This window comes from Psittacula echo (genome assembly GCF_963264785.1).
Source record: "Psittacula echo genome assembly, chromosome: 1".
Classification (NCBI taxonomy): domain Eukaryota; kingdom Metazoa; phylum Chordata; class Aves; order Psittaciformes; family Psittacidae; genus Psittacula; species Psittacula echo.
In genome coordinates, this window is record NC_137735.1 from 125,959,011 (window position 1) to 125,982,164 (window position 23,154).

The 23,154-nt window shown below is 38.9% G+C and overlaps 1 protein-coding gene across 1 annotated transcript in view; it reads right to left on the reverse strand.

The window, feature by feature from the left end:
* The window catches only part of TRHDE (thyrotropin releasing hormone degrading enzyme), a gene marked incomplete at its 5' end in the record, with an annotated part of 213,568 nt that overhangs the window by 188,474 nt on the left and 1,940 nt on the right, over nucleotides 1–23,154 (reverse strand). The window contains one exon of the mRNA XM_080635365.1: nucleotides 18,410–18,683. Within this exon, the coding sequence (XP_080491491.1) occupies nucleotides 18,410–18,683 (274 nt within the window). The remainder of the gene's footprint in view (nucleotides 1–18,409; nucleotides 18,684–23,154) is intronic.

Consider the following 23,154-nt stretch of genomic DNA (forward strand, 5'->3'; position numbering starts at 1 on the left):
AATGTGCTGGTCAGCATTAGATTAAAATAGCTGATTTAAAACAGGATTGTGTCTAAGAAGAAACAGGATTAAAACCTGTTTTCTTACAAAACATTTTTTCTTTATAAAAAAGTCCAGGCAATTCCTCACCCAGGAAGCTAACTAGCACAAAGCAACAATGGGGTCCAATGGATTATGGGAAGATGGAAAGAAGAGAAATATCTTTGAAACCTGGCTTCCAAACTTTTAGATGCTGCAAGCATGATGGCCATACCGCAGGCAAAGCTGAACTCCAGCTAAAGGTTTACATCTTAAATAGCCTATCAATTAGAGAAACAGGAAGACAATAACATTTTTTGCCACAATCATTTCTTCTGTTCCTAGCACAATGGAACAGACTGCACAGATATATGTTCCTTTGCTAACAGGGGAGCAGACTGCATTGTTTGAACAGTCCTTCCTTCTTTTTTCCTAGCTGATGAAAATTTTCCCCTGCTTAGCTTCCAGCTGACATTCATGTCAATATAACAGCTTCATTAGTCTCTCTTTTTTACACTTCCTTAGAGTCTAAGATAGCATTCTGTCTCATGAGACACATCTCAACTGCAGAGCACAAGGTAAACCTTTAAAATGGCAGGCTTTATTTGCTCTCATAGTACCTGTACCCACAGCATAAACTGTATCTATGACCAGAGGACTTGCAGAGTAACAAACATTAAGAACAGTTACTAGGGGCAATATCAACAATGTTTGGGCAGCAAGAGCATTTGTGCAGTGACATGAACAAATGCAAAACCTTTAGGAAGCTTTCGTGGGATATAAACACTGTGAAGGATCAAGCAGGGACTTTGTATGGAAGCTTTCTTTAGCATATCAGAACAGGACCTCAAGTGTCCTTCTTCCCCAAGTTTCTGGTGCTTGACTACCTTTGGCAGGACAATGGAAGAGGACAAATGGTCTGATCCTGTTTGTGTACACTTTGTATATTCTAATTATTTGCAACAAAGTATCCATGAGGAGTGGGATCCCTGTGCTTGACATTTTGATTTCTGTAAGAGGCAAACTGTCACTAATGACACGTGGATGAGGGAAGACTTAAAAGCAGCAGGGGACTGAATGAGCTAGGCTGAGAAAGTATAAACTAGTAACAAGCTGAAAGCCTTCAGCCTATGAAGTGAAGGAAACTGCTACCAGAAGCTTCTAAGAGAAACATTTGTATAAATATCACTGACTAATACTCTGCTGCCAGTTTTGCCTAAAGCTCTCAAGTAGCTTGTTGCTACCGCCTCTAAAATATCTACTACACTTTCCCCATGAGGGTCTTCCAAGCTGCCATTTCCTATTAGGCAGAGCAAAACGGGGCTGGGAAATGATGAACGAAGAAGAAAGAAATCCCAGGGAGAAGCATAGCTGCTGGATCATGTGCTCACAGTGCTGATTGACTCCTTCTTAAACGAAAGGCCAAAATATTCCCTGGTTCAAGGACCAATCAATGCAATCCCATCGTCAGCACCCCAAAGGATTAAGCCTATGAGAGACAGCGAGCCTCTGTGCTCCAGTCAGCTGCTGTACTTCAGGGACTCCCAAACACTACTCAGCCAGCTGCTGTTCCCAAGTGCCTCTGTGCATTACACAGAAAGGCCTTGTGACTTTCACAGCTGCATTTGATCATTGCCCAGCTTGCTCATAAAAAAACAAAACAAAACAAAACAAAACAAACAAACAAAAAAAAAAAAAACACAACTACAACCAAATAAAAAACATTAGTCACACTTAGTTAAAAAATTATTACAGTACTTCCCCTCTGTTCTTCTTTCTAAAAAAAATTGAAGGGTCTCGTTACTTGCAAAAAGCCCCACAAACTAACCACAAGATCAGTGCAAGCGTGTAGACAGTGAGCTCAGTCTCAGGAAACAGCAAGCTTCTAGAGGAGAGGTCACATGAAGACATGAGCAACACTCCCAGCAGCCTGGACCATGCTTGTGAGGAGGAGAGAGCGAGCTCCCCCGCGCAGCAGAGCATGGTGCAGAGGAGCTAGCAGGTGCACTGTCATTGCTGTGTGTTACAATCCAGCATCGCTCAGAGACACGTGTGACAAGAGGCAGAGCCGTGTCTGAGCTAATAAGCCTTCACTTGAAGCACAGTAAATGACCTGGGACACGATGCTCTGCTGACATTGCTATCTCACTCGCCATTCCAGAGGCAGGTAAATCAGCACCCATTAAGGGATCACCATGCTGTACTTGCTCTGTACTCCACTGAGGATTACTCATCTCTCCCTAAAAAGAACAGATGCGCTTCGTTCATTTTACGCCAACGCAGGAATAGGGTCAAATATGAGCTGTGCAGTAGCTGTAAATCAGCTGAACAGCCATCATTCTCCACATTCCTCTCTACCATTTTCTGTATCTGGACACCAAACCAGAGACCTCTAAGCAGCAAAGCTTGCCTCCATTGGTCTTCTCTGACCCAAGTTTCACTGATGCACTTGCATACTCTGCAAAGCACACCCACATAAGATCCTGACAAATAACTCTTCTTTGAATGCTGATTTTTACTTTGTCATTACTGCTGAGATGGCTAAGGGTTTTTCAGACTCTTGAGCAATAGGTGTTCTGAAAGCTCTAGGGTAGTACTGAATTAAAAAAAAAAAAAAAAAGCAGTTTAGTATGTGGTGGCCTTTGAGCCCATAAAAACTGATACATCTTCTTCATATGCTAGAAAGAGCAGGTACTTTGGAACAAACTCCAAATCCTATGTGACCAAGGGCTCAGGAATTATGGAAGTAGATCGAGTTACTAGCTCACTCACATAAGTAAGTCACTAAGCACAGCAAGGAAAAGATCTGATAGCATTTTGCTTTCTTTTGGTCCTGCAGCTTAAAAAGAAAACTGAGCCAAGAAAGCAAATACATGATTGAGGGTTTGTCTACACTAAATGCTGCAATGTTTCAAGAGCTGATCTGCAATTCATTTACTCCCACATTACACAGCACGATCACAACTATACAGTTCCTTTTAAATTAGTGGTATCTCTACACCTGACTTTAGCATCTGTTACCTATCCCTGCTAGCTTATACATCAGTAGCTTTCCTAGCTGTACACTGGACTGCATTCACATGGATGTAATACAAGGGCCTAAAATCTACAACAATCAACACAAATATTTAGAAAGTACAGAAATGGATGGAATAATATAGCCCTGTGAACAACTCTCCCATTTAACTCCCATAAGGAGAGAGTTAGCAGCAACCTGAGTTCATTCTGTGGACACAAAAACAAGGTTCCTAACAGGTTTCCACATTGTAATCGAAACCAAAAAATAAAAAGAGCTCCGGTTCAGAAGTTCCCTGTACATTTGTGGATTCTGGGATTTACTAAAATGAAGAAGCTGAAGAGGAACAACCTAGAAAATGAGTGTATTTTCAGCTGTACAAGGTGTTTGGAGGCCATTTGCAGTCATCTATGAGCCATAATAAACAGCACATTATACTGGTATGAAATGCTATCCAGAACACTGAATTTTAACTGCGAGGGAAGGGATTTCGTTATTGCTATTATTATGATTATTATATTATTATATTGCAAATAGGTACTGTGGAGGCACAGCATCCATGATTACAGTCTGTGACTCCACAGTCAGCTATTTGAAAAGAAGATTCCAGCTTGCAAACAGTTTGCAGATGTTCAAGACTACATTCATTAAAAATACATTGTCAGATCCAATCGGGAACAAAATGCAAGTTTGCAGAAGTCTTTCAAAGTTGCTGTGGATTCCTTTTCATGTTTTGATTTCAGTATAGGCAGATTCTAAAATGAATTATGTTTCCATGGTGCATTTCCCATAAACAGTGCAGCATTATGCCAATGCATAATAATTTGAATCATTAATATTATTTGAAAGTAACACAGAAAAGGTACTTTTATTATTACTTTTGATAAAATGAAATCCAAATGTTTGATAAAATTGTTTTTTATACTACTTTCAATTACAGCATAACTTGGTCATGTAAACACTACCACTATAGTCTGTAATTCCCTCTGGTAACTCTGCTTTTATCACCCAGGGTGAAAAGCTGCCTTTTCACGGTTGCCTGCATGCCAAGGCCCAGCTATGGTATTGCCTAGCTGTGTAATTGCTGATGAAGAGCTAAGAGGAAGTCTGGAGGCAGACGAAAACATAAAAGTTACAGAAGTTAAGAAATTTGAGACATCAGCAATGCTAGCTCAGGGATTCAAGAGAAAAATGCCAACACAAAGGTATAAAATCACAGAGAGAGGTTAGCTGACCCCAGTGGGAATCATCACCTCCAGTCATCACCATTGTCAGGGTCATCAAAGCTGGTGGCAGATGGCAGCTGAGCAACACAGAGGGTCTACTGAAAGGAACCACGCTGGACAATCCTCCTTACCAGCCAACGCCTGTCAGGACAGCAAAGATTGTGAGCAATGGTGGGCACACTAACACTGAGCCTAGCAGCTCACTCCTACGAATCTTCTGTGTGTTATGAAACAAATAATAGTTCTACACTTTTAAGGTGAGTGTATCCTGCTTGCAGGATCTTTTTATACCCAGCCCAAGCAAGCCAAAGAGGGGCTGTAACAGGCCATACCATGACAACAAAATTCCATTACTGGCAAAGCCAATAACCAAACAGACACTAAACATGTAAGTCACACTCATATGACTTTACAGAATCAGGACATCTACTTCCCCTGCAATCAACTAATAACAAAGTCATTTATCTTTATATGAATACACAAATAAAATACAAAAGGCATGCATTTTACCTAAAACACTGTCTGGGGTTAGCCATATTGGGCAACAGTGCATTGCCAAGCACTGATTTGATTTTCATTGCACTGACGGCAAAGTCATCTATCTTTTTTCAGCTCCCAGTCTCCTTTTATCTTTTTCTTATGCTTCTGTATTTTTTCTCTGTTCTGCAGTGCTGCTGAATGCTGATGAGCAGAAAATGGTAAAAAACCACAGACAGACTCAGATTAAAAAAAGTTCAGGTATGGAAGGCCCAGCTTTTTTCCATTTGGTGAGTCCAAAGAAGCTGTATATTGGGCATTGTCCAGCTATATAAAGATCAACTAAGTACCTCACTAGCTGTCTTTCTCTAGAATAGACAGACTTTCAAACAGTGACATGATGTTTCTTTCATGGTTCTAATATGATCTCCATTAAGAAGAGAAATTATCTTCATGTCACTGCACTTGGAAGTTTTAATAAAAAATAAAATGACCAATGCAAAAACAGTTTTCCACATATCAGAACCACATTTGTTGCTTTTTCTTTTTTTTTTTGCATTCAACTTGTTACATTTGTAGACTACCAGCAGTCCATAAAATTCAGGAAAACTGGAAATATAAAGAAAAAAAAAAAATCTTCCCAGTGTTGTAGTACTTAGCATTTAAGTGTGTTAGCATCTCACCAGGGATGTGCAAAGCCCTGACTTTTTCAATTTACCAGCTGAACTTGCCATTCTTACTTTGTTAGTACTGAATCAAAATTGCCTTAGCCCTGTTTCCCATCAAAACAAAACCAAAGTATTTAATGTCATGACAGACAATACATTCCTCTTGAAACATGGCAGGATTTCCTAAGATTTGCTCAAGAAACAAATGTAACAATTACAGACAAAACACTACAGCTTATGATTAGTGATGCTTCACAAAGCAGACATGTCAGATGTCTTTCAGGTCCTAAAGGTCCCTATGATATACATGTCTGCATACAGGATAGTATCTGTACCTCCACTGTCAGTCAAGAAGGAGGTCTGTTCAACAGCTAACAAAACATAATGAGTGATTCAGAATATACCATAACAGATACACCTACATCAGGTCAGCTGACATTGACTAAACTACACTCAAAGTGTTGAAGATGTTGGTCAACTTTAACTTCAGCATAGGAATTGCAATTGCTAATGTTACTAGACTTCTCATACAGCAGCGACCTGAACCATAATTACCTATGATTTCTAGCAAGAACCTTTATATTCTCCATTCACCTCTTTAGGTGTGTTTATTATCACGTTGCCAGAATCTTTTTCAGCAAGACTTTTCAGTAAAGTTCCATCAAAATTTCCTGTCACAAAAGAGAACATGCAACTGCCAATTTCTTGCTAGCCATGATCAGTTCTGCCACACCAGCAGAGACAAGCAATAATGAATGTGTCCAGAACTGACATGGACAATTTATTTTTTTTTTGTCAAGCAGAAAAGTGTACAATTTGTACAGAATTATTCAGAATAGTCATATATACAAAATGACGCAGGTGAATCTCATGAGACTGAGTGGCTAGTTGGTGAAACAGCAGATGAAATTCAACATTGGTAAGTGCAAAGGAACACAAACAGGAAAAAATAACCGTAACTATACGTACACGGCAATAGAGTCTACATTAGCTATAGCTCAGGGAAGAATTCTTGGAGTCATTGTGGACAGTTCTCTGGAAACAGCTCAGTGCTCAGCAGATATTCAATAAGCAAACACAATATTACAACTGATTAAAGAAAGAATCAAAACCAAAACGACCTCAAGCACATTAACTTTGAGCACTGCAGGCAATTGTGGCATCACCCCTCTCTTGCTCAGCGTTTCACACAGACAGTGTAGAACTTAAAAGGCACAGAGGACAGTGATAAGAATAAGAAGAGATGGAAAGCGAATCCCATACAAGGAGAGATTAAGTACTTTTGAGTTCTGAAAACAGACAGCTAAGCCATCTATAAAATCAGGACTGGTACACAAGAAGTGAATGAAGAACAACCAGCCACTGGCTGTCACAACAGAAGAAGAGGGCAGCCAATCAAACTGTGGAAAAAAAAGTATTTAAGTAAACTAGACACGTAAGTAAAATACAAATCCTGTTGCCACCAATTGTTACGAGAGCAAAGTACAACAGCTTCCAACATGGATAATGTACATTCACAGACAGCAGGTCCTTTGGTGCCTATTAAACCAGTGGCCTATGTGTAACTCCTGGTCAGGGCCACTGATAGCTGGAATCTAAGAGTAATACTCCACTGGTTGTCATCTCTAAACTGGTCTCCATACAGGACACAGTAAAATATTTTCTGCTGTGTCTGTTCTTACAATATGCATTTTTTGGGTGGGTTTTTTTTTTCAATACTGAAAAAAGAATATTTCAGTGTAATTTAACATATGACTTGAATATTTCAGCATAATTTAACATATAACTTGAAGGCCAGGTCTGGCTGTGGGTCCCCTGCACAGTGCCTCTTTCTAGTGGGTTTATTTTCTCCAACTACAGTGACCAACACAGCTAGACTCTGGGAAATAGCTGATAATGAGTTCTTTGTAATCAGGAAGGTGAATTACAGATAGAGAAATGGTAAAATCATCTCACCCCTCTGAAGGGTCTCACTTGTAATTCACACACTTACCAAGTACCTAGCATAATTTTCACCTGAATAATAATGAGAGCAGCTTGGATGTGACAGTGACACCTCCACAAGTCAGATTGTGGCAAAATACTTTTATAGACAATTTTATATTGTTCTTACTCCACAGTTACGATGGCATATCACTAAAAAGGACAGTCACATATTTCCTTCCTTTCCCCTTAGATCCATGGACTACCCACACACTGGGCAAGATGGTTCGGTCAACAGGTTATTAGTTTTTTTCATTAGTTTCCCTTTGGATTACTGCAGTGAACAGGCTCACTGTTTAGCCACAGATCACTAGATCTGACAGAAATTATATAGCATAAGTGTGCAAGCAAGGGCAGGAGGAACAACTCTGTCCAGTAGCAGCTACACTGTGTTATATTCAACGCTAAACTGCAACCTATGGTTCAGCAACATCATTTGAACTCGGTCTGATGAATGAAAAACACAGAAGTCTCTGGACCTGAAAGACAGCCACTGTGAAGTGATCAGATTCCAGAAAGCAGCCACATAAGGAGAAAGGAAAGGATATGAAACTCTGTGCTTAAGGGTTGGTAGGCAGAGGGGAGCTTGTCCAAGTTCAGGTGACAGAGCTCAATAAATATGGAAAAGCACTTCAACTGGTAAATGTTTATCGGAATTGTTACAGTAGTTCAACTTCATGAAAACACACCAGAATCAGTAAATCTCCTCTGCATTTGAGAGCAAGCACTTTTCTAGAGCAGATAAGATTCTGCAGGGAAATGAGTTTTGTTCTTTTCTAGATTTCCTCATATAGGTACTACAAGGTATCATTGTACTGGTGAGTTCAATAAGGGAACAGACTGTATAATTAAATGCATTTAAATACTTTAAATGCTGTTCAAGCACATGCGTATATACAAAACAGTACTCAGGATACTTCTTCTTAGCCATCAACCCCTGAATAATGGAACTATGAAACCAGGCAACTCTACATTACCAGCTGCACTATGATTCACTGATCCTTTTTATCCTCACAATACTTCTTGGTAGTATAATCATTCCTAGTCATGTGTGATTCATCAAAGTATTTTGTAGTCAAGACAAATGTTATAATATGGCCTATTGTAACCATGCAAATTACAAATCTTCATTTCCATACCTAAATTATGCTTTTGCTGAACTTTTTCTGCTGCTCAAGCAGCTCTCACATGCAAGCTGGCATTTCAAAGTTGTTTCATAGCAAGGAGTCCCAAGCTTTCTAAGAGGTGGCCTTCTTCATCCCTTTTCTACCTTTCTCAAGCCTCATCATGCTTTCCACATCACTGGTTAGAAAAGGTTTGCATTAGGTTCTTAACTAAGCTATCACCATATCTCCTCTGCATGCCTCACGTGTTTCCTGTTGCCAGGAATTAATGAAACTTGAATTGGCAGACAAATTATATAATACTTTCAATGGCAACTCTGAATGACTGTTCCACTGAGGGTCATCACAAGCCAAGTGATACCGAGACACAGAGAAAAGTTTCAAACTTCCTTTTTCTACACCAACATACCATACTCCCAGTGAATTCATCTTTCTCCCGTCTTGGGGCCTATTAACTTTAATACACTCATTGCTACCCCTGTCCACAACAGATGCAATATTTTTAAGTAAAAAACTTAATAGAGTCTACTCCATTTCTTACTCCTCTGCATCTTAAAACTTTTTTTAAGAAATTGATCATCAGAGTCAATGGGTGACTGTAATGTAATTTTAGAACTGCTCATATTAACAGCCTGAATTTCCAGTTCAGACCAAATGGGTTTGGCTCAAGAATAAACATTAAACAGATTCAAGAAAAGTAAAGCCTAACATGGTAGGGTTTTTTTAAACCAAACACAAAAAGGAAGCACCATTTCTTGTGGGTAAAACAATAGATCACAATAAATCATACTAAGAATCACAGTTCCATGGAGAATCCTAACTAAACCTCAAAGTGATGCTATGTACTCCTTCAAATGAAACAATGGGAATAGAGAAAAAAATACATTCCTTTCCCAATAGGAACTAGAATAGCAAGTTTTTAAATTCAGGCACAAAGGCAAACATACACTTTATATGCATCACAGATGCATACTTTCAGCGCAAGTAGATGGACCAATATTTGCATGAGATGACAGGAGGCTTCCAAATACATGCAGAATGCTACTGCTATCTTTTCTGGTGCTTATCACAGAAAGCTGATATAGTAAAACTATTGTGGACTGAAATATATCAGACATTCCTTGTGATTGCTCTGTTCACTTACTCTAGAACTGCATATTTAATGCATTTAAAACATATGGAGTTGCTAAGGAATAAAACCCAAAGGTTAATGAAGAGAAGAAAACCAAGTTTGGTTATCACTCCCTGTCTGAATCCACCTGAACCCAGTTAGCAGAACTTCAGTAAGATGAGAATTAACCCTTTAATCTGGGGGTGGGGGAAGAGGGAGGAAAGCTTATGTCTTCTGTGATGCAGTGGTAGCCAAAAATATAAGTATTTATTTTATGAATGCATATGCATTCATCCATGTGACTTTAAATGAAGCAGTACACTGTATCACTCATTCACATTCCCACATACAGATCTGAGCTTCTATCTGAATTACTCAGGTCCAACAAAAACCTATCAAACTCTCTCACTAGGTATAAAACAGCCTCCCTTTTTTTCATGGCGTTTAAAGGGTAACAATGAACTTACTCCAAAACAATATTATCAGGTTTTAAACATATAGGAACACTTCCCAGTAAAACAAAACACAGCATGACGCTCTGTTGTTCAACCATGGACTGTGATTTAATTAGCCAGAGGACTGGAGACCTACAAGAAATACATATGTGGTATGTGAATGATTCAGTAAGTATACTTCTTTCTTTGAAATTAATCCACAGGAATCCACTTCCCTGCTTCCTCCTCTACCTTTTATTCCCTTCTTTTATCCCCTACACCTTTTATTCTCTTCTTCTTTTATCTTTATTAACTAAGGTACTGCTTACTGTCCTGAGGATACGAACTCTTAATTGAGGTTCCAAGCTGCTGTGGCTATTAAACTATCCACTGCACGAGGAAAAGGAATGGTGAGGGGGAAGGAAGCGTAGGTACCCCCAGAGGGGCCCCCAGTGAACGCTAATAAACATCTTTTGCTTCTTCTCCCCTCCCCCACTGTAGTAATTTCAAATAAAGTATCAGTCTTTTCACTCTGTCCCACACTGCCACACAGCTCCAGCGCATGCTGCGAAACAAAAAGCACTGCTAAATATTTTTCAGGATAATCCACTGTGAGATAACTTTTTTTTAATACACTTCAGGTCATTTACCCTTCAAAGAGAAACATAATCTGCTTTCAAATTATGCTGTTCCAAATAAGAAGATAACAGGCTCAGTTCTCATCTCTGGCTGCTCTTGCTATGTCTCAACAGCAAGCAGCAGCCAGAAAGCTGTCAGACAGGAACAGTGCAGGATCTCCTAGGGGTATCATTCAGTGGAAAGAGGCCAACGCAGCTGGTTCTCTGCCACCTGTCCCCACCCCACTGCACGAGAGAGGTGCCAGGGAATGGGGCTGCGTGCCGGGCTCCAGCTGTTGGGCAGTCGCAGCAACCACTATGAGATGGAATAAACTTGTTTGTTCATAGAATATTTTGTAGCTATAGTCTTTAAAAATTAATAAACTAGAAGTCATTTTCTATATACAAACCTGAAACAGAATGGGTAATCAAATTCTGATATGATGAATCTGGAAAAATAATGATTTCTTTGGAATATTAATGTATCATATTAGTTTCTCACTTAACTAAAACCACAGTAGTGTCCTGGTTTCCACTGGGATAGAGTTTATTTTCTCCTTAGTAGCTGATACACTTCTGTGGTTTGGGGTTTAGTATGAGAACAGTGTTGATAACACACTGATGTTTTAGTTGTTGCTGCGTAATGCTTACCCTAAGTCAAGGTCTTTTCACTCTCTCATGCTCTGCCACTGAGGAGGGGCACAAGAAGCCAGCAGGTAGCAGAGACAGGACACCTGACCCAAACTAGCCGTATTCCATACCACAGCACATCATGCTCAAGACATAAACTGGAGGAAGTTGGATTACAGCCACCGATTGCTGCTCAGGGACAGGCTGGTCATTGGTCAGCAGGTGGTCAGCAGTTGTATTGTGCATCATTTGTCTTTCTTCGGGTTTATTCCTCTCTCTCTTTTTCCTATTATTATTATTGTATTTTACCATATCTCAATTATTAAACTCTCTCATATCAACCTATGGGTTTTACCTTTTGCTAATTCTCCTCCCCGTCCCAGGGGGGAGAGAAGTAACCAAGCAGCTGCATGGTGCTTAGTTGCAGCTGGTATAAAACCACAAGCAGTAAGCACTAAACCGAGTAAAAGGTACTTGTAGAACCAGCCTTTCTGTTGTTACTACAGAAAAAATGTCATACAGGCCAAAGAAAGCACAAACACACCTATACATGCTCAGATGTGTGTGTGCTTGTCCAGCTCAATATAACTGTATTATCTCCCAACACATCCTTTGTAACATGAGTTTCATTTTTAACTGTTTGATGAAAGCTATCCTGGGGAGGGCAAGAGTGGGACATTTGTAATGAAGACCAAAAATGAATGGGTGTCATTTTATCACTATCAGAGCAGCATTCCAGAACATATAAAGATTAAACATTACAAGCTTGCATCACACTAGGCTTCAGCAATATGCCTGGTGCTTCCTGAATTAGCTGCTAGCTGTTTAATCAGACACACATGTGGCCTCCCAGTGGTAAGTGATGGGCTAACAAAAGTTACTTTTCAGGTTTAGGTGGGCTTATGAAATAAAGGTCAACTCTGGAGCTGGACTAAATTCAGGCTACAGAGAAAGAAAACTTAATTTTGAGAACTAATTCTACTTTTGATAGCTAAATCATTCTTCTGTAACAAGTTTGCTCATCCAGAAACAATTATCTGGTGTATCACTGATCCAATACTGATTAATAAATAATAACCAATGGAGAAACTTTGCTGGCAGTTAATAACTAGCAGCTGAAGAGAGATCCTAGGGAAGAGCCTCAGGCCTTTAACCCAGGTAGTCATCAACTGGCAGAAAATTCCTGGTCTTGAGGTCATTACTGTTATTACAGAAAAATATGACTACATTTTTCACATTTAGTTAAAAAAATTCTAAGCCCTACAGGCTGAACTGCACAATAACTGCAGAGATATTTTAGAAAGAACTGATGGTTTTGTTTTTTCTAGCAACTAACAACAATGGAACCCACTGGGGAAAAAGTTATTCTGAATAGTTGTTCAACCTGATTTTATTTTTAGACTATTAATGAAAGTCGGCTCTTCAGTTTCCTCAGACTGATCACCACTGCAGATGAGGGAATGCCCAGCCCAGCTCTCCAGCATCTCACAGATTGCTACCTCCAGACATCTTGTCTTAAAGACGAGTATAAAACCACGGTCCCATGGTGCTGGATCTAAACTGGCAAGAGCCTTTGAACATGCACTGATTCTGACCCAAGTCTACTTACGCGATTCTGTTCACTAACCCTTTCTGGGCAAAAACTATTTTTTATTTGTGCAGAAACAAATGAATATTACTGCACAGATCCCATTTCTGAGACCACTCTATCTTTTTGTGTGATGCTGAGCCAAACTGAGTGAGCCCCTCAAATACATGCCTAAAGGAATTCAGTGCTAGGATGTTCATGCAGGCTCTCTGCAAGCCAGAACACACTATGGAAACAGTAATTCTCATATTTTCTTCTAGCCAGGTTATTACAGCTCCTCCTTATTGGCCAAGATAAGACTTAACTGTAAACTACTGAATCAAGATCTTAAACCAGGAGCTTGTGTTCCCTAATTACATCTTAGATGAAGTAATAAGAAAATGACAGCAGTGCAATAAAGGTTGGCCTTACTGTGGTACAACTCTTCTCATAAAATCTTTGTTAGCCTCAAGATCTTTTTCTGTATCATGACAAATTACTTGGCACTGATGACTCTACAGTAATGTTTAACATAACTGAAACCAAGACATACTCAGTTGTAGAGGTCTCTTCAAAACGTAACACACAAGGATTCAGCCAGACAGTGGAGGTCCTAGCTTGGAGATGACTAAGCTGTGGTCAGGTCTACGTACTGCCAGTCCTGCAACATATGCTGCAATCACTTTGGAAGAGGAGCAGGAGTAGCAAAAGTGAAACCACGCAAAATTCTTGTTTCAGCACTGCCTTCCACTGTCAGTCCTCCTCCCACTCACCACCACCCAGCCAGATAGCCACTTCCTTTCACTGCTGCTCACTCCCATCTGCTCTGATGCTGCCTGCACTTGCTCTTCCAACCCCTGCGCCCACAGTTCCTCCTGACTCCACTCCTTTCCATGCACTTTCTTTTTTTCTTTTTAGCAGATACTCCCCCTGACGAGAGCCAAACACTTTAAAGCTGTCAGTTGGCATTTTATTTCCATGCCTATCTCCACACCCCGTCCACAGCAAAAGAGAAGAATGGTAGAAGATGAATATGCCTGAAACATCTCTTTCCAGCAATGTGTTCATCTCCAGCGATATATTGTGCTTTGTCCCTAAGCACTCACTCCTTGCACTAACTGAAAAGAAAGAATCAGCAGGGGAAAAAAGGGAATTACAATAACTTACGAGACAGAGAAAAGGCATACAAGATATAGTCAGTTTCCATGTCCACCAGACAAAGGAATGAAAAACATGGTTTAGACAACAGAAGTGCAGCTAAACACGAGGAACAATAAAAAATAAATACAGATGGGAAAAATAAAGTAACAAAGTAAGAAAAGGCCTGGTGGATTGAAAGCACAGATAAAAAAACAATGAAGAAAAGAGACACAGAGGTGATGTGACCAACATTACAATCCAATAAGCAGTATTTTGCTTTTAAAAATTACTGACAACATACATAAGAGGCATGATTAGGAAACACAGCATATGAGTACAAGCAAGCAAGCAAGCATGTGAAGGTAAGTGGTGTTTTCTGGATTATTGTACTGTGCAAAGATGACAGTACACAGATCCCATGTTTTTTCACCAACTATAGCTGACAACTGCTAGAGCCATACAAAGATCAGCTAGGTTGCTCACAAGGACGTCTCTCCTCCCCCAACACACCATTACCTCAGGCAACACCATGGCAGAACTGCACTGCTCCCAATCCGCAGCAGCAGAGGTGACTACATACACCACAGTCCTTTCCACAAATATCAAGCCCCTCCCCAAAGGCAAAGGCAGTGATCTCCCATCATCCCAGATGAATCTGAACCACATATTATGTATCTGTAATGCATACAAAGTCAACTCTCCCTTTAAATTACCTGCTTTGGAAGAAATTCTGATCAGACCCATATGTACTTAAGAGTTGTGCTAATAAGTCATATCCACTGAGCTGTGGTCCTAGAAAAGCACTGCTTGTCTTAATTCCCCTTTCCAAATTAATTTCAGGGTATGAAATACAGAACATCTTCCTGTCTGCAAGAATTATATAGGATATATCAAAATTACTATTTTGATTGGCTACCTAAGCTTTCCAAAAGCCAGCTTCTATTTATAACTTGATTTGTATTTGAATCTCACATTTAAGTTAAAATTAATTTTGAGGTCAATGTCATTCTTTGAGATAAACTGAACAGCTAACACTTAACCATTTCTGAAGAACAAATCTGGTTTTGACCTCACTGTTTGCTCTGTTCTTCAGGGAGTTTATCTACCCTTGACCATAGCACTGTAGTAAGACCGGCCAACTGGAAGAGAAGTGAGATTTTAATCATTAGCACACTGCCAAAATCTGAAAGCACAGACCCTTGACGCCAAAATGTTTTGTGAACCAAAACCAGGTTCATGAAAGTGCCAAAACAAAAGTCTATGCAAGCTGAAGTCTTTTAGATATCTACTACATGTCTAGAAAATAAATACCACATATGTTGCATTAACTGAAGAAAGATTCCCCAGTTCAAGAAATGGCCTATCAAAATGCTTCAATATGAATGTTTGGTTAATTTTCCTGAGCATTCATTCATTTTAGAAGCAAACTTACTTTTATCATTGCCATGGATATAGGAACAACTAAATTTCAGTGAAAAAGTGGCTTAGAGGAAACCAAGAAGTTTAAAATTGCAAGTGTCAGGACTCACATAATTTCAAATTCACCCAGAAGTGTTCATGAACTCCTGGTATTGCAATACAATACACTCAAAAAGATGGATTACCTCCACAATTCATCTGAATGAACACAGCTCTGAACTGAAGTGTTTGCCTTAAAAGATACTCTTTCAACAAAACTGAACAATGATTAAAGATGATCAGATCACAAACAGACTGAACAACAGCAAGATATGCTTAAGCAATAACTCAGTGTAAGCTATTTTGGTATTTTGGGGCATTAATATACCTCTGTGATAGGGGCATTACAAAAACCAAGAGCTAAATCTCTAGACTTACCAAACCATTTTATGGGAGAAGAGACTATCTCAATCTATATAGGTTTTCAGTCTTTGTGAAGATTACCTGCTAATTTGCATAATTGTTGGCAAAATTCTGTGTAGTGATACTGTCAAGCTGGAGGAGTATACATATGTATGTCCTATGTATGCTGAACCAATGATTCAAGTATAACTATCAGACTCTAGTAGCCATAAAATTCCTAACAAATTAATATTTGGATTTTCTCTTCAGATTCCTGTTAAATCTGAAGTTTTAACAACAGTTTTGCCAAACATGGGAACATCAGAAAGTTATTATTTACTGTCTATATGACATGAGTGTGCCTCTGTGTTCAGGGTATCAAACATACGCAAGCAACAAAAATCTGCAGAACATGAGTTCTGAATAACACTATAAGAAAATGAGTTAAAGAGGAAGTAGGTTGTATCTTTCAAATTGACGGCCCTGAGGTCCACCTCCTACATTTCACATATTTGCTTACAGTGACTGTTGGAAGCTGAACCACTTGCAGTGGTTCCTAGATGAGTCTAGGACATTCTAAAGTGAGATAATAGGGTAGTATTGTGTAGGACAAACTTGCTAGCATTACACAAGTATTAAATCACAAGGAACATGAGACCTACCTACTAGAGTATACACCCAAAACTCCCATACTATTACAGTTAAAGAAGAACTTCAAGCAATCAGTGTTTTCAAAACCTGAAAAATACCTGGCCAGTCTTAAGACTAATTCCTTCAACGACTCCCACCTGGATAGAAGTCTGTTTTGGTACTGGTTGCTAGGAAGTAAGAAATGGCTCGATTTCTCACCCTGTTCTACTAGGCCAGTGAACATTCCTCTTTATCAGGGAATGTATTCATAGGGCAAGAGACAACAGTTTTAAACTGAAAAAGCGTAGATTTAGATTAGATATTAGGAAGAAGTGCTTTGCTATGAGGATGATAAGGCACTGGCACAGGTTGCCCAGAGAAGCTGTGGCTGCCCCATCCCTGGCAGTGTTCAAGGAGAGGTTGGAAGGGCCTTTGAGCAACCTGGTCTGGTGAAAGGTGTCCCTGCCCAAGGCAAACCAGAAACTTAAGTCTTTCAGCCATCACAGGTAACCACTAGGATCACAAGAATGGCCTCAGCAGTTCCCACATCCTTACACTAGTAGGTCAAAGCACTTCACAGAACCACTTCCTAGCCATGCTCCCTCCCCTTTCATGGAGCCAGAGAGCAGTGTTATAGTCTGCTGGCCATGGTGTGAATGGAGAGGAGTGAAAGGCTGGAAAGGAGTGAAAGGCCACCAGTGTCCTACCCAGTTGTTCCAGTGACAAAACCAAGACATTTTCTGATCACTTCAGTATGGGCCAAATGAGGGATGCCAATAAAGAGGGCTGTCCTGCATCCAATTTCCATCAGTGCAGCCTTGAGTCCGTACTAGGGCTCTAGTAGTAATCCAAAAACCTTCCCACATTTTCATTTATTTTTTCAGATCAGTTTTCAGCCAGATCATACAGCTGTACAAAGCTGAAGGTTGGCAAAAGGAAGACAAAGAATACCTTTTGTTCAGAGAATGTGGAATCAGCTCCCTCCACAGCAGCTCAATGCTTACGCTACCTACAAGTGGTTATGGAGACGTTTCGTGACCTTATCAGCCATGGAAGGGAGGTCTCCAGTCCTTCCTCATGCCCCAAGACTACAGCACAAAGCCATAGAGCATTTGTAGAAGTATAAGGTAAACATTCCTTCTGCTAAGGTACACAGCTTAAACTGCTGCCTAGCCGTCTGCTTCCAGAACTAGCTCTGTTTTGCCAGTCACAATAACTAAGAAGGAGGGTTTCTCTGTATATTCACCTGAAAAATCAAGATGACAGCACTGTGAAATATTCTCTTAAGCTGACAGCATTTCTCATGTATGTTTTGGCTTGTATACAGTTCTGAGTTCGATATTTGTAAACAAAACCAAACTGACACAAATAAAGGACTTTCTCTCTTTTTATTCCATGGCATAACTCCTGGAACCATGCCATATTTGGAAAAAAAAGCTTCAGAAAGTTAGTCCTTCTATCCATCTGGACTCAACAGGAAGCTGACAGGTTGTAGAGTCCTGCTCCTGAGCAGGAGATCTAAGATAGAAATTACTTTATCAGCTTCACGAGCTAACACACAGCATACTAAGGGACACATCAATACTGAAGGAAGGGACTGGAAACCCTGCCAGTATTACTGCTTTCTTTCAATAAATAGTCTCACGAACACTGGTACTGAAAGGGCTACAGGAAAAATAAGAGAAAAATTCCCAAGTAAATTAAAGTGAAGTGAAATGGCATATTTAGAAGCTTAACATTTCATCAGATAACCACACTTACTAAGCTAACCAGTTATAAAAAGCATTAGACAAACAAAAAACATTAGAAACACCTTCAAAAGGATGTCAAACAATACACACTACCATTAAAATTTTAGGAATGCTAATCAAGAAAATACTTGAAAGAACTTCATGTTAAGATCCCTTACAAAAAGTGAGGGGTTTCAAAATAATGACATGCATTTGATACAACATTAGAAATACTTACAACTACTCCACTCTTGGTGACAGTTTCCCGGTACGTAAAATTGCACACGGCCCAAGCTAGATAATATGTGGACATGAGAGGGGTCTGTGAAAAGTGATCTGTAACCCATCCATCTTCTTCAAAAACAGAAGTTTCAACTGGCATGTTGGACAAGGATAAGTAAGTTGCTTGATGCCTGATGCTGATCTTGAAAGTGGCCTTGTAGATAGGCTCGTCAAAGCAAGGAAAGGCTTTTCTGGCATGAGTAGGAGAAAACTGTGTAACACCAAGAAACCTAGAAAAGAAGCAAACAACAGAGAGATTACTAACTGTGCACAACGCTTGATTCACGGACATAGCAAACAAGACATTGCTTGAGTATTGTGGAAAAAAAAAACAAACTGTACAAACTATACAGTGCTTGAACACTGCTTTATCACTTTCTTACTCCCCATACTGCAAACACAATTGATACAAAGTAATGGTCTACAAATCTGCAGACACCACACTGACATTAAATAAATAAATAAACCCTCACCTTGCATTAAACCAGGTTCTAGCAGTTTTGCTCATTGATATGTGAAAAAAACGTTAGCCGCTATTGTGATGTGATGTAAGGCAAGCACAGTCCTCAGTTCAAACCAGGATTTAACAGCCTCTGGGGAGTTCCCTCTGCCCTGAGACACTGACACTTTGCCTTTCTTTGGGCATGAGAACTTAGGGTCACATAGTACACTCAGGGGGCTTACTGTTTTCCACTGCTGGTTACATCTGTACTGGATGTAAGTAGGGGCATCCATAATGAGACACAGTACCTTACAACACTGCTGTTAATGGGCAAGTCTAAATAACCATTCCGTGAGCTTTTCAGATTTACAGATATATGCAAGTGATTAAACAAGCACTGAGTTTTAAAAGAAATGCATGTAGAGTTCTACACATGCGTTTTTTCTCTCGTGTATTTCGTAGAGACCAAATCAACGTTCTCAGTTAATGAGAACTAATTTCCTAATTTGACATTAGGAAAGGACCTCTAAAGGAGGAAAATGCATTTATTTTACCACTGTAAAGAATGGGAAGGCTTCAGTTTGACAATAAAATCTCTGTTTTCCATAGAACAAAAGAGATTTTAATCCAGACAGAGAATAGGAAGCATTCTGGGTAGAAATTTATATTTACACATTTAGAGAAAATCCATGTGCAATAATCTTTTTTGCAGAAACAAGAACCCACACTTAAAAGGCTGAATTATGGGGTCCAATAAGAATATTTTCTGGAGGCATGCAGGATAAAAAAATGACTACGAGCCAAGTACATAACTGTAAAGGGAGCACATATGTAGGCTTTTTGTGTGGTACTGATTCATGTCTCACTTTCCAATGTTCCATCAGTGGAAATAACCATGCAATTTTAGATACCAGGTAAACATTTATCAGGATTTTAGAGGTTGACTAATCATCTGTTATTCGTCTGAGGCAAGAGGATGAGTGAATAGATTTAATATAATGAAGACAGTGGCACCTATTATTAATCAGTCTATAAGCACTACTGTGCAACATGATACTCTTTAATGCCAAGGGAGAAAAAAACATAGGTAGTCCATAAGAAAAAATAAAGTATCTAATTAACTTTTCCTAAAACTTCTTGGGGTTTAGATATATTTTGGAGCCTCATAAAAAACAGTGAAGAGAGAAACTTCTTGAAATGTTACACTTCTATCTTGCTACAGTGTATCCACACCTGAGAGAACTAGATATATGTTTTCAGTGAAATTATCACCTCTTTCAAATAACGCTAACGTGTAAAATTTTTCCACCACTGAAACAGCTACCATTGGTCTTTTGTCTAAAGTAAAAAGCCTTATTTGGCTAGTAATTACTGAAGGAATTCATCATATCACATTTTTCTTGTCTTGTTATAAAACATAGATTACTAAAATCCTCATTCTGCATCAGATTGTTAATATAAAGTAAAAGTTGGTGTCAGGTATTCCAATGTTAATCCAACAAAATTCCACATTACCAGTGGATTTTTCACCTGTGCAACTTAGCCAAAACAGCCAATTAAATGAAGCAAAGTAACTTAATTTGTATGCGAACTACCTCAAGTGGACCTGATTCTGCATTCTAGGCACACTTTAAACAGCTATAGACATCAATAGAAGCTTCAAGTGAGCATGGAATAATGTACTGCCCTTTTATTAATAAAGTAAGTATTATGAACTTTCGCTTGCAACTAACAATTTTAATGAGCTCCAATGTACATGTAAATGCATACTTAGGGAATATTGTATGTATTCTGACACTCTCTAAATAAGGAAGTTTTTTTTTCACCCCACTTCTTGGAGATTTTCTCAGAAGTCTTTCAATATTTGTAACTGTTAGGCCATCGAAACAATCCCTTCACCAGGCTGATAAAAGCTGGTAAACTCTGCATCTTCTGTGTTCTCCCAGACAGATAGATACAGTCACATACACATAACTGGGCAAACACTGGGCAGTCAATATTTCATACTAAAAATACATCCGCTACCAATAACAGTGATATTTATAACATGTGCATTACTATCAAACATTGATTTGCTTCTTGCACCATAAAACAAAACAAAGAAAAAGTTAGAAACTGCTTCCCAAAGACTATGTTTAAAAAAAACCCCAAACCACTGTCTATGTTTATCTATTTTTCTGTGTTAGGAGGAAAAAACAAGCAAAACTTCTACAGCATGCCAAAAGTGAAAAGAGGGATGAGCATTTCATCCACCTCTTCACACACCTCTCTGGGCACTGACATTTTTATCTCCAGTTCCCAAAAACGTCACCATAAAAAGTTGTACTTCTGAGAATGACAGCCTTGGAGCCTGTCTTCTCAGTATACCCACAGCAGTAATTTGCAGGTGTTTTAATTCCACCTCATCTATTAAAGGAAGACATGTGTTTCCTCAACAACCTATCTGTTTTGACATCTTAGTTGTTATAAGATAGAAGAATATGTCTGTTTGGTTTGTCTGTGTGATGTAAGAACATTTTCTTTTCATTTATGCCCAACTTTGAGGTTCATTTAAATAATGTGTGCATATTCTTATGGTGCTCTACAGTAGCTCTGTATTAAATGTCTGTTGATTACTGCCAGTAAATTCTGGCACATAATGCAAAGTAAATTTGTAGCATATCACTTGCATTTTACATTTCAGTGAAGGTAGCAAAGATTTCAGTAAGAAAATAAACACTTTTCTGCAGCTATCAACATTTCAGGCTGATTTATGACTTTCAGCAGTGATAGACCACAGAAAATGAAGTAACTTTAAGGAAAGAAAAAAAAGAAATCAAGCAAAGGTATTACTAAGTTTGTGAAGCCTCGCAGTTAGCCAGAGTTATTGACTCCTCATGTACAACAAAAGTGAAAAATGATGGTTTAGACCTTTTATAGCAACCACTACTCCAATGAGGTTACTGTATTTTAATCGAATATAAACATGTCAAAAAGCTAAAGCCCTGCTTGAACATTAGGGTCTCCCAGAGCATGAGAGAAGCCTACCTGTCTATCACAGTAGAAGCCATTCATGTTTAAGAACTACAAATGGTTATATGTATTCCCTTAAAAATGGGTTATTTATCAAAATGCAAATTGCTACACCGCAAGAGCACACTCTGAACAAAGAAGTTCCTGGTTTAGAATGTGTATTATTTCCTTTATACTATAGTGAGTTGTTAAGCCTGTGACAGTTGAAAAGGAAAACTAGTACTTGAATCAAACACCTAAAACTATAACCACACATTGATTATAGTTTTAAAACATTTTACTGAAAGAAATATAAGTGAGCTGGTGTAAAGAAAAAAAATCCCTCTGATCCCAGTACAACAATGTTACCTTACACAAGGTAAGGATCTTCCCAATATCACTGTATTCAAGTGTATCACAAGGCAACATGTATGTGAAAAGTTATACAAAAAGTATTGGCAAAAACATTTTACCATTACCACCTTCCACCCTGTGTCTTAAACGATCCTGATGATTCAAAAAGTTAATAGGTTTTTGCTGCTGTTTTTTAAATCATAACTGGGGCATTGGTATTGTAGTATAGTAACTTTGGAAAAATGTCACTGCCACATCTATTTGACAGTTCAATTATTCCTATACGAAGTCTAAATACACAAGAATAATAACTGCTTAAATAATTTCTTGGGTTTGTAAAGTGAATTATATCCCCTGCTGTTAACTGTATTTTTATTCTCCACTCTGCCCATTTTCCATACAGGTCTGTAAGAACCCCTGACTACCCCAGTCATCTACCCCTCTGTGATAAAACAATTTCTATCCACATCTTTTCCTACAACCATGCTTTTTTTGAATTTCCATTTTACTTCACTTGATGACAAATCGCACAAACTTCATTTTAATCCTGCTTGCGGTTGGCTGTTTAAAATTGTCAGTAATCACAGTAATGAAAATATGTTTTAATGCAAGGGCTGTTGATTTAATTGAGTTGATGAGCGCTCTTTTTCTTTCTGACTTACTATTTTTGCCCAGTTCTTTCAAGTATAAGCGGTTTGCTTCAATTCACAGTACGAAACAGTAAGATTCAGAACAGAAAACCGGTCACAGCACAGGTGTTTTAGGAAAGGGCAGCTTAAAAAGAAACTAACTGTAAAATTATATCGAGAAGCCCATCCTGTATTTCTTTTCCATTGAGAAGCCTGGCTATGGTTAGAATAGAAATAAAAAAGACTCTATAACTGCCTAAAAGGGGGCCTCTGCAGTGACCCTGC